Source organism: Centropristis striata, chromosome 10, assembly GCF_030273125.1.
Source record: "Centropristis striata isolate RG_2023a ecotype Rhode Island chromosome 10, C.striata_1.0, whole genome shotgun sequence".
Classification (NCBI taxonomy): domain Eukaryota; kingdom Metazoa; phylum Chordata; class Actinopteri; order Perciformes; family Serranidae; genus Centropristis; species Centropristis striata.
The window spans coordinates 2,179,760-2,193,232 of NC_081526.1; the positions used below are offsets into that span (position 1 = coordinate 2,179,760).

Below are 13,473 nucleotides of genomic sequence, written 5' to 3' on the forward strand. Positions count from 1 at the left end.
AGGAGATGTTATTTCATCTTTACATTTGATATCCCTTACTTAAAGCTAGATGTTATATATAATTTAATACTATATAGCTGTGTTTATTACATAGTAGTTTGTATTATTTACTGAACCATATTATTCTATATCTTTAATGGTGTTCATTGATTGGTGAAATTGATAAAATTAACAATGGCTCTTTTCCATTCAGTTTCCCAATAAGATAGAGTCAAGTGGCACTATTTCCTACTATGACATGTCATGTTTAATATGAAAATGGTCTATTTTTGTTTTTCTGTCTGTCTGTTTCTTTGTTTTGTAAATGTTTTCATTTGCAACACTTCCTCTAGGGATATTATTATTTTTATTATTATTATTATTATTATTATTATTATTATTATTATTACCATATATTGAGAGATTACAGAACATGTTTAGTTAAAATGTATGATAACTTTTCTTGCAGTGTTTGGGGTTTGTTCTCTTTATCAAACAACCAGAAGAATGTGATTTATAATAAGAATAATTCTGCTGAACTGGAAACAAAGAAATCCTCCTATCAGTCTATCAAGCTTTAATGCATGATATAATGAAACATTTACAGTTAGAAAAAAATAAAATTCACCCTGAGAGGTAAAATAAATACCTTTTATACAATATGGCAGCAATTTATGGACTATTATACCAAATATAATCCCATGAAAAACGAACAACTGTACATTTTAGAACACTTAACATCCTCCGAGTTGTATTATTCCTATTTAAATACCTTTCTTTTATTTGTAAAGCTTATTTTTATTTTGGTATTTGATTTGACTTGTTCTTTCGTGTTGATTTGAAGCATAAATTATATTATATAAAATCTTTATTTTTGTATGTGAACGAAACGAAAAAAACCCAATAAAGAGAAGTTGAAAAAAAAAATGTATAATAACTTTTTGCAGCTTTATATCCAAACCAGGAGAAACAAGTACCGCTGCTGTCCACCAGGCGTCGCCAGAAAACATTTTCCTCCAGAAGCTTTTTTTATTTATTCTCCAGCTGGATGTTAGTTAGTGAGGTGATGGAAATGATCCTGTTAGCATCATGACACTTGGTGAGAAACGAGACTGGACACATTCATATCAAGACAGTTTGAGTTTAATATCCTGACAAGAAAGTAAACAAACAAAAACAACCTGTAAACTGTTCTGAAGTACAAAGAAATGATAGTCAAATGTAAAAATGATAAAACATTTAAAAGCCCCAACAAGATAAAAACCTACAACATAAACCTACATCCTTACTAGTACAATAATCTGGTGAATAATTTGATTTAACAAAAACAACAAAAATTATACAAATATAAACAGAGAAACCTAACTAGTGTCGTGGTGTTAAACATTAATAAATACATGGTCAAATTTGCTCACTTGTCTTCATATATAACAGTAACTGGAGGAGCCAGATGAGGATTTTAGGAACTGAATGTTAATAACTGGCAGGCTGCTGCTATTAGAAAACCTTCACATATTTATTAGAAATGTGTGTTTCTTTTTTAAGCCTGTGAGAGTGTGAAGAAGGTGTGAGGAGAGAAAGAAAAACCTGTCTGCTATAAACTCTGGACCTGCCACTCTCTCTCTCTCTCTCTCTCAAACCACCCCACAGAATAACAAAAAAAAAGAAAAAAAATTGCAGAAAATGACCAAAAGCAAACAGAAAAATTTAAAATTCCTCCAAAAAGATGTAAAAACACCAAAAAAAAAGACACAAAGTTACCAAAAATAGCTGGAAAATTTGTCTTCCTACCCCCCCCCTCTCAAAAACCCACAGAATGACAAAAAAAGACACAAAAGACCAAAAAATTACACAAAATGATTAAAAGCAAACATAGAATAACAAAAAAATGTAAAATTCCTCAAAAAAAAGTAAAATTCTTCAAAAAAGATGTTAAATCACCAAAAAAGACCATAAAATTACCAAAAATAGCTGTAAAATTAGGTAATCTCTCTCTCTCTCTCTCTCTCTCTCTCTCTCACACACACAAAAACCCCCCACAGAATAACAAAAAAAGACATAAAATGACTAAAAACAAACATAGAATAACAAAAAAATTAAAATACAATGGAAAATTCTTCAAAGAAATTGAAAATTCCTCAAAAAAATGTAAAATTACCCAAAAAAAGGACACAAAATTACCAAAAAATAGCTGTAAAATTTGTCTCTCTCTCTCTCTCTCTCTCTCTCTCTCTCTCTCTCTCTCTCTATCAATCTGTCTCGGGAGCGCGCACCGCAATTCTGATCGGCGCGCAAGTGATGATGATGATGAGAGCGTGACCTCACCGCTTTCTGCACAGCTGCTGGAGAGAGAGAGAGAGAGAGAGAGAGAGAGAGAGAGAGAGAGAGAGAGAGAGAGGACTCGGAGCAGAGACTCGGCTCAGAAACACGTTGAGGACACAGAGAGACGGAGAAGACCCGGACTCTCTCCAGGGGGGACACCGCACGGCGCGCAGCAGGACTCTGGTCTCTGGTCTCCGGCTCTGGTTCTGGTCTCCGGCTCCCAGAATGTTCTGCGCCCCCGGTTCTTTATTCCCGTTCCGGATCACGCAGCAGTCCCCGCGGCGTCCCCACGGACCCTGAAGCCCAGATGCTCACCCTGTCCGCCGACATGGACGAGTCCTCGTCTCTGCTGGATCTGCTGGAGTGCTCGGTGTGCCTGGAGCGCCTGGACACCACGGCCCGGGTGCTGCCGTGCCAGCACACCTTCTGCCGCCGCTGCCTGGAGAACATAGTCAGCTCCCGGAACGAGCTGCGCTGCCCGGAGTGCCGCATCCTGGTGGACTGCGGGGTGGACGACCTGCCGGCCAACATCCTCCTGGTTCGCCTCCTGGACGGCATTAAGCAGCGGCCCCAGCGAGGGAGCAGCGGAGGAGGAGGAGGAGGAGGAGGAGGAGGAGGAGGAGGAGGAGGCGGCAGGCAGTCCCTGGCCGGGGGCTCGCTGCAGGGGTACGCAGCCGGGATATCCACCTCTCCCCCGGGCAGCGCCATCAGAGAGCTGCCGGTGGCCGTCCGGAGCTCCCCGGTGAAGGTTGGTCACTTTCTCTTACTAGAGCTCTCTGGACAGCACTGGAACTATGTTTTTATTAAGAAAAACTACCTAAATTATGGCAAAGATGTATACATTATAACTACTTTAAGCTTGGTTCCCACCAGAATGAGCTGGAGGAAGATTTTAGGACATTTTCTAGGATGAAGTCCTCATTGTTTATCTCTGGTGTTTGCTGTATATGAGGACAGTGTGTTCAGCATGCTGCCTGCTGCTGTATGATTCTATACATGCACATTATAGACTGGATATTCATGCATTGAGAGGCTGGTTGCAGCATAGGTAGAAGAATAATGGACTTTTTGCACAACAGATATTTTCACTTGTTATTGTAGGAAAAACAGGTGAAATCGACAACATTAATAATGGCTCTTTTCCATTCAGGTTCCCAGTAGAGTCAGTCATGCATGCACAATTTCCCACTATGACATGTCATAATGTCTAATATGAAAATGGTCTATTATAAGGTTGGTTACTTTCTGTTAGTAGATCTCTCTAAACAGCACTAAAACAATGTTTTTTATTAACAAAAACTACCTAAAATATGGCAAAGATGTATACATTATAACTACTTTAAGGTCTGAGCTGCAGCAGAATGAGCTGGAGGAAGATTTTAGGACATTTTCTGTGATGAAGTCCTCATTGTTTATCTCTGATGTTTGCTGTATATGAGGACAGTGTGTTCAGCATGCTGCCTGCTGCACATTATAGACTGGATATCCATGCATTGAGAGGCTGGTTGCAGCATAGGTACAAGGATAATGGACTTTTTTGGAAAAACAGGTGAAATTGATCACATTAATAATGGCTTTTTCATAATGTCATAATGTCATATGTCATAATGTCTAATATGAAATTGGTCTATTATAAGGTTGGTCACTTTCTGTTACCAGATCTCTCTCAACAGCACTGAAACAATGTTTTTATTGAGAAAAACTACCTAAAATATGGCAAAGATGTATACATTATAACTACTTTAAGCCTGGTTCCCTCTGAGCTGCAGCAGAATGAGCTGGAGGAAGATTTTAGGACATTTTCAGGGATGAAGTCCTCATTGTTTATCTCTGGTGTTTGCTGTATATGAGGACAGTGTGTTCAGCATGCTGCCTGCTGCTGTATGATTCTATACATGCACATTATAGACTGGATATTCATGCATTGAGTGGCTGGTTGCAGCAGGTAGAAGAATAATGGACTTTTTCCACAGCAGATGCACAATTTCCTACTATGACATGTCATAATGTCTAATATGAAAATTGTCTAATTGTCTATGATAAGGTTGGTCACTTTCTGTTACTAGATCTCTCTCAACAGCACTGGAACTATGTTTTTATTAAGAAAAACTACCTAAAATATGGCAAAGATGTATACATTATAACTACTTTAAGCCTGGTTCCCTCTGAGCTGCAGCTGAGGAAGATTTTAGGACATTTCTGGGATGAAGTCCTCATTGTTTATCTCTGGTGTTTGCTGTATATGAGGACAGTGTGTTCAGCATGCTGCCTGCTGCTGTATGATTCTATACATGCACATTATAGACTGGATATTCATGCATTGAGGCTGGTTGCAGCATAGGTAGAAGAATAATGGACTTTTTTGGAAAAACAGGTGAAATTGATCACAATAATAATGGCTCTTTTCCATTCATGCATGCACAATTTCCTACTATGACATGTCATAATGTCTAATATGAAAACTGTCTAATGGTCTATTATAAGGTTGGTCACTTTCTGTTACTAGATCTCTCTGAACAGCACTGAAACAATGTTTTTTATTAAGAAAAACTACCTAAAATATGGCAAAGATGTATACATTATAACTACTTTAAGCCTGGTATCCACCAGAATGAGCTGGAGGAAGATTTTAGGACATTTTCTGGATGAAGTCCTCATTGTTTATCTCTGATGTTTGCTGTATATGAGGACAGTGTGTCCAGCATGCTGCCTGCTGCTGTATGGTTATATACATGCACATTATAGACTGGATATTCATGCATTGAGGCTGTTTGCAGCATCGGTAGAAGAATAATGGACTTTTTTCCACAGCAGATATTTTGACTTGTTATTGACTTGGCTCTTTTCCATTCAGGTTCCCAGTAGAGTCAGTCATGCATGCACCGTTCCCTACTGTGACATGTCATAATGTCTGATATGAAAATGGTCTGTTATTGTTTTTCTGTCTGTCTGTTTCTTTGTTTTGTGGAACAAACTTGGTGTCAGAGACCAAGTTCTGGGACAAAGAAAGATAAAAAAGAGAGAAACAGCAGAAGTGTGTTAGGCTGATGATGACACAAATCTATTGACTGGTGTTTATTGTTGTCTATTGATTGTTTTGCTGAGTTATTACCATTTCTGCTAGTGATATTCCCTGATGTGGTGCTGCTTTGGTATCATGATGAGAGTGTTTCTCCTAGGGCTGGGCGATATGGACCAAAAGTCATATCCCGATATATTTAGGCTGAATATCAATATTTTTTTTTATATTTAAAAATATATCAATATATCTTTAATATCGATACATCGCCCAGCCCTAGTCTCTGCTGTGATGCCACTGAGGTCTGATTAAACAGGACTGAGGGTCTCCAGAGTGTTCAGGGTCCTGGTGAAGCCCCGGAGGCTGCAGGCTTCAGCACCGTGAGGTTTGATAGCTGGAGCTGGATGGGAGAGTTTCCTGTTGTTTAGCGGCTCAGCGGTGCGTCCTGATGTGAGACGTGTTGAAGTATGTGCCTGTAATGTGGCAATTAGACAGAAAATGTGATTGCATCAGCACCGCGCTGCAAAGAAATGTTGTCGTTTTACCTCCGATTGGAATCAAAGATCTCAAACACAAACCTTTGAGAAGCGTCAGGCGGTCGTAGTGCCACAGAAACACCCTGCAGCTTCCCTTCCTACAAGATCTGGATAATGAGGAGCAGAATCTAGAGCTGCAATTAACACGTGTTATATTTAATTTAGTATTAGATACCTGGGAATGTTGTTTTTCAGTGCATTAATTTACTTTTTTAATAATGATTGAAATAATTCACACCAAGTAGACAGGTGGATAGACAGAGGGTCCATTAACATAAAGCTACTGGAGACATATTCTATGTAAAGCTGCATTGATTAGCCAACTAATCAATTAGTTGACTGGCAGAATGATTGAAAGATGAATGGTTAATTTTTCTTTAAAAAAATGCTGTTTTCAGCCTCTCTAATATGAAGTTTTACTGCTTTTCTTTGTTTTATATCATATTAGGGCTGCAACTAGCGATTATTTTCATGATCGATTAATCTGTCGATTATTATTAAACGATTAATCGATTAGTTGTTTGGTCAATAAAATGTATAAAAATATCAATGAGTGTTTCCAAACCACAAGATGACGTCAAAATGACACAAAAAGACACAAAATGACCAATAAAAGACACAAAAAGACACAACATGACCAAAAAAAAAGACACAAAAAGACGCAACATGACTAAAAAAAGACACAAAATGTCTAAAAATATCAATGAGTGTTTCCAAACCACAAGATGACGTCCTCAAATCTCTTGTTTTGTCCACAAACCAAAGAGATATTCAGTTAATTGTCATAAAGGAACAAAGAAACCAGAAATATTCACATTGAAGAAGCTGAAATCAGAGAATTTGGACTTATTGTCTTTAAAAAAAACTGCTCAACCCAATTATTGGATAATCAAAATAGTTGACGATTAATTTAATATTGATTATTGTTCGATTAATCGAATAGTTGTTGCAGCTCTAGATCATATTTGTTTGAACATTACTAGCAAAACAAGAAATTTAAAAGCATCACCTTGTACTTTATGTACTTTATGAGATTCATGCTATGTATCCCTTTTTCTGACATCTAATACGATTCATCTGCACGATTAATCTGGAAAATGATCCGTGGATTAATTGATCATGAAGATAACTGGTACACTGTAAAAACCTAATGTTGCTTGATTGTTTTCCTTTTCAATACAACAAATATTTGTGCAAAAAGTCTTTTTTTGGCCATTTTCAAGGCTTTATTGACAGTGGAGAGACAGTGTGAAACGCCCCCAAAAAGTAATTTTAACTTAAAATATTCCATTGTCTTTGTTGTCTTAACATAAAAAATGTTCATGCATCAACATTCAAATATTTAAGTCGAAACAAGTTGGGTTGTACAGTTGAGTTGCAGCCTCTTATACTGTCATGTTTACATTTTGTCTGGTTTGCAGTAAAACACTGATTCCTGAGAGTTTTTTCAGGAGAAACAAGCCGTGAGTTCACCTCACTGACGTCTTTTCTTCCCTGTTTTCCTGTAAAGAAAGAAGGATTTCCAGACTCCGTGTTGTAACTTGTTAAGACGGATGTAGTGTATTTGTCTAAGGTGAGCTTGTGTTGTGTGCTTCCTCATAAATCAGATGGATGTGGCAGAGTGTGAGGGTGGTCGAGGGCAGGTGTGTTCATGTTGGCTGACTCACTCATGTCCCCAATAAGGGAGTGTGTCTGTGTTCCCCTTTTTGTATCAGACCAGGGAACATTGGACCCCTTTTCCCAGATTTTTTTCCCCAAAAAGGGTCCTAAGTTCCACAGTTTGTTACTTTTTCCACCATTACTGCCAGATTCCATGGAAAACAGGCCTAACCCTAACCCTATGTAGGCCTACGAACTGTTTGACGCGCATATACAAATAAACCTAGATGAGGAAAGATTAGGTCAAAAAAATCAAAAAGTCAACTAAAATCTGCATCAGAGCTTTCAAAACTTATGACAGTCTACGGCCAGCACCTTAACCTCTAAATTTTGTCAACTTCAAGTCTAGTTTTGAGTTTTTCTAGCTAGGCAAGCTTACGATTCCTGAGATATTTCTTACAAAATCATATCGATAAATGCTTATTATGGCCTATAAGTAATGTTGAAAGCAAAATAAGAACAAAATATATATGGATATCTACCTATTCTCTGTGCTCCGAGTAAACTGTTTATTAGCGACTTGCTGTTCCTCCAAACTTTCATCTGATCATTTTATTACTTTTGCTAAAAATGTTTTTATTTATTTATTATTTTTTAATCCAAGCAATATGGGCTAATCACACGGGGAGATTTTAGAAAATATAAATAAGGACTAGGTAGTGCCCGTGCACGTGGCAAAACAATTCTCTGTTTTGCCACCCTTTTCTACCATAACCTACCCCTAACCCAGAGGTAGGCAACCTGAGGCTCCGGAGCCACATTTACATTTTTATTTTTATTCATCATTGGTGTCAGCCTGACCATCAAAAAGTCACTAAAATCTGCATCAGAGCATTCGAAACTTACGACAGTCTACAGCCCAGCACCTTAACCTCTAAATTGTGTCAACTTCAAGTCTAGTTTTGAGCAATACATACCGGGGAGCATAGGACCCTTTTTCTGAAAAAGGGTCCTATGCTCCCCACTGTTGCGGGGTTAGGGTTGGGGTTGGGGTTAGTGTTGGGGTTGGGGTTGGGGTTAGTGTTGGGGTTAGTGTTGGGGTTGGGGTTGGGGTTAGTGTTGGGGTTGGGGTTGGGGTTGGATTTAGGGTTAGTGTTAGGGTTGGGGTTGGGGTTAGTGTTGGGGTTGGGGTTGGGGTTAGGGTTAGTGTTGGGGTTGGGGTTAGTGTTGGGGTTGGGGTTAGGGTTAGTGTTGGGGTTGGGGTTAGTGTTGGGGTTGGGGTTAGGGTTAGTGTTGGGGTTGGGGTTAGTGTTGGGGTTGGGGTTGGGGTTAGTGTTGGGGTTGGGGTTGGGGTTGGGGTTAGTGTTAGTGTTAGTGTTAGTGTTAGGGTTGGGGTTGGGGTTGGGGTTAGGTTTTAAGGGGAGAAAGGGGGGCAAAACAGGAAGCCCGTTTTGCCACATGCTCTGGCACAGGCTATTTCTTAAAATCTTGTAAAACTCCCTCATATGATAAAAAAACACTCCTTTTATAATTAAAAATATGTTTAAAATAAACTAATAAAATAGAGATAAAAAACAATAAACAGATGAAATAAAAAAAGAAATAAAATGAGTATGGTATGTATTGCTACAGGGAACATAGGACATTTTTTCAGAATCGGGGAAGATAGAGATGACCCCCCCCCCAAGTAAGTGGGATGCAGTGAACAATCATGCTAACCAAGGCTATGTTATTATCATCAGCATCCCCCCTACTCACTACATGAAGACTTATGTGGCGAGCTCTCCATTGATTGGAGCGTTGGAGCGGCGTGGTGTGATGAAGTGCAGCAGCAGTGAGCAGTCAGTCATTCACGCCGATGAACAGGAATCCAAACCCTCAGTGACATTTCCACTAACACTTAACACTCCATTTCAATTCACTCAATAAACTTTACCGTTCCCTGCAGGGCAATTTGTTGATGCCTGGTGCGTGAAGAAGAAGAAAAAACGCTCATACAGACAGAAATGCTGCAATATAGGATGATTTTTATCTTTGGACATATGCAAATCATAAGTAGATCCCAAATAGAAAAGAAGAGAAATAAGAAAAAATATTTACTAGTTGCATTACAATTAGGGCTGGGCGATACGGACCAATAGTCTTATCCTGATATATTTAGGCTGAATATCAATATTTTTATAGCAAAGTGAGAGTAAATTCAAATTCAAAGCAAAAAATGACATGTCACAAGTAGTTTTATTGGAGCCGTTTATTTAAGTGAACATAAATACTGTATAACAACAGGAGAACCTTTTTTAAATCAAAGCTCCATAAAGTGCACATTTAAATAAAAAAAATCTCAAATAAAAATAGCCTATGAAATAAAATAGGCCAATCTTATTCTGAAATAAATAAAATAAAATTATATGAGAAAAGAATAATGAACATTACAAAAATACTAAATATGACAAACCCTAGTAAGGGCAGCATTTATTTATAAAGAAAGAAAGAAAAAAGAACTATATCAATATTTGCGATATGATTTAATTCCAAATCACATTTAAAAATATATCAATATATTTTTTCTTTCTATCTATCTATCTATCTATCTATCTATCTATCTATCTATCTATCTATATATATATATATATATATATATATATAAAGCCCTAGTTGATGTTACGAAAGAAAAAGTCTGGATAATAATCACATAATTTCAGCTACCACAACAAATAACTAGTTATTTCTACCAACTTCCTGTGTTTCTATGAATCAGAATAAGGGTTAGAATTGATCAGCAGCATTGAAATCTGCATCAGAATCAATAGTATTATAATAATAATACTAAAACGTGCCATGATAGAGCCTCTGTTTGGTTGACTGACCGGTTCCTGGTGAAAATCTCGTCCTTATCTGGAACAAACCCACTCTTTCTCACAAATAATTCAGTTGACACGACACTGTTGCATTGTTGGAACACTCTTGGTTGCATGCTGCATGTGTCTTCACGCTGCTGTCTGTCTGTCTGTCTGTCTGTCTGTCTGTCTGTCTGTCTGTCTGTCTGTCCTCCTGTCTGTCTGTCTGTCTGTCTGTCTGTCTGTCTGTCTGTCTGTCTGTCTGTCTGTCTGTCTGTCTGTCTGTGGCCGGAACAAGTGGCGAGTCATCTCCACAACAGCTGATGGAGCTCTGCAGCTCAGGGAGCGTTAGCTGCCAGAGGCTTCAGCTGCTAACAGGCTCAACGGTCAGACACAAACCAAGAAACAAAATCTATCCAATGAGACAAGAAGAACTTATACGCTGCACCATGAAAGTAACACTAAATAAAAAAGGTCTAAAAACCAGATCAAACAGTAAATCTGAGGGAAATGATCTTGCTGCAGATAATTTACCTTGACAAGATTTATTCAATTAAGATTATTAAATCTAGAAATAAGCATGTTGAACACTTAAAATAAGAAATTAACTCTTAAAACCAGATAAAGTAAAGCTGCCAGCAGTGATGAACTGGCCCGAGCAGAGTGACCTGATGGCTTTTTGGTTCTCACTAAAATAAAATAAAAACTTTTTGTGTCTTTTTTTGGTCATTTTATGTCTTTTGTGTCTTTTTTTGGGGGTGGTTTTCTTTTGTCTTTTTATGTATTTTTTGGTCATTTTACATCTTTTGTTTCTTTTTTGGTCATTTTACGTCTTTTTGTGTCTTTTTTGGTCTTTTTTTTGTATTTTTGTGTCTTTTTTTGGTCTTTTTGTGTCTTTTTTTGTCTTTTTTTGTGTCTTTTTTGGTCTTTTTTGGTCGTTTTATGTCTTTTCACATCTTCTTTTAGTCACAAAATTACCAAAAAAGACAAAAAATGTACAAAAGAGATAAATGAAAGCTGCCAGCAGTGATGAACTGGCCCGAGCAGAGTGACCTGATGATTATTTGTTTCTTACCAAGATTAAAAAAACTTTAGATTTAGAAGTGTTAGATCATTTATCTGACTTTAAGGGTTAATTTCATATTTTAAGCATTCAAAATGCTTTTTTCTAGATTTAATCATCTTAATTTAATAAATCTTGTCAAGGTAAATTATCTGTCCATGCAGCAAGATCATTTCCCTCAGATTTACTGTTTGATCTGGTTTTTAAACACCTTTTCTGCAGTGTAGGTATGGAGAAATGTTCCTGCAGGCTATTTATTATCCGTGTTATGATTATTCTAGGCAGGTATTTTTTTTTAGTTGAGAAGTTAACTCCACACAGTGCCCTGGGAAACAAAAAGAAATGATCAGTCTTGATAAACTGTTACCGGTCGAAGCAGAAAGTCGGCAACAGAGGCTCAAAGAGCAAACAGCTGACTCAGCATGTCTGCCTTTTCTTCTATTTCCATAGCAACACATTCATCCTCATCTCTCACCCTCAATACCTGACGCAGAGTGTTCTATTTGACCCGCCTGACTCCTTCAATAACCATGTGTGTGTGTGTGTGTGTGTGTCTGTGTGTGTGTGTGTGTGTGTGTGTGTGTGTGTGTGTGTGTGTGTGTGTGTGTGTGGTGATGCTGCATTAGCATGTCACTCAAAGTCAGATTTAACTCTCTTTGCAGACCCCTGCTCTTTGTGTGCAGGGCGGATGCACTTACCAACACACACACACACACACACACACACACTCACACACACAGACACACACACACAGACACACACACACACACACTCAAACACCCCACTGTTAGAGGAGATTAATTCACACTTTCATCACCACGCCTCGGTCCCAGAGGAGCCTCGAGGAGACTTGGGCAGAGTGACTGCAGGGGATTGCAGAGGGTAATGGGTTATAGGTGTGAGTGTGTGTGTGTGTGTGTGTGAGTGTGTGTGTGATTAAGTGTGTGTGTGTGTGTGTGTGTGTGTGTGTGTGTGTGTGTTCAGTGGCAATAAAATCTAAGCTGAATCCACAGTGAAGTGCTCCTAAAACAAACACAGAATGGCCTCCACTAAGACCTGAGTGTGCACTGTGTGTTTCTGTGTGTGTACATGTTTCTCCTTCTGTCACACAACTTCTGAAATGTCCCTCATTTTTCAATCTATAAAAGCAAGACGTGTGTGTGTGTGTGTGTGTGTGTGTGTGTGTGTCTTGCTCATGGTACGAAGGTGTGCATCCTCGATTTTGACGATTTTTTAATTCATTTTTCTAAATATCATTATTTATATAGGACGTGTTGCAGCATTGCACTGTTTCTGATTGGACACCTTTTAGTGAAGCTCCGCCTTCTTTAGGGGAGCTCTGCCTCCTTTTAGTGGAGCCCCGCCCCCTTTTAGGGGAGCTCCGCCTCCTTTAAGGAGAGCTCTGCCTCCTTTTAGGGGAGCCCCGCCCCCTTTTAGAGGAGCCCCACCTCCTTTTAGGGGAGCCCCGCCCCATTGTGTGATAGGCCTCCACCTGGTCAGTAACACAGTAATTCTCTCTGTATTTCCACCCTGACTCATCTCATCTGAAGTCTATTTATCCTACCTATCTTTAGGAGTTTTAAAGTGGCTACAAGGTTCCATTTAACAATAATATTCTAATAGTTTCCAGTGAATATCAATGTTCAGTGTGTATGTGCTGGATGGTGTTTTATGGAGTTGCAGACGAATACATACTTCCTGCGGGCAGGAAGGACTAGTCTGATAAACATGAATGTTGTAAAAGGGACCAAAAAAGACACAAAATGACCAAAAAATGACACAAAATGACAAAAAATGACAAAAAATGGCCAAAAAAATGACACAAAATTATCAAAAAATGACATAAAGTGACCAAAAAAAGACACAAAATGACTACAAATGCTACAAGGTTGAAGGTTTTTCCAATAATATTCAAATAGTTTCCAGCGAATATCAATGTTCAGTGTGTATGTGCTGGATGGTGTGGTACCTTATGAACAGGAAGCGTTTTATGGAGTTGCAGACGTTGTTGTAGCGCGATTAGCATGCTAAGCGTAGATTTAGCTTTATTCACTTCTTATGTTGCATCACTATGTAATTCAGGAATGACATTCATGTTGCTTAGCGTAATTTCCATAA

The 13,473-nt window shown here is 38.4% G+C and overlaps 1 protein-coding gene across 1 annotated transcript in view; it reads left to right on the forward strand.

The window, feature by feature from the left end:
- Window positions 1-2,385: 2,385 nt before the first annotated feature.
- The window catches only part of LOC131979579 (E3 ubiquitin-protein ligase SH3RF3-like), a 208,589-nt gene continuing 197,501 nt past the window's right edge, over window positions 2,386-13,473 (forward strand). The window contains exon 1 of the mRNA XM_059343616.1: window positions 2,386-3,049. Within this exon, the coding sequence (XP_059199599.1) occupies window positions 2,609-3,049 (441 nt within the window). The 5' untranslated portion in view covers window positions 2,386-2,608. The remainder of the gene's footprint in view (window positions 3,050-13,473) is intronic.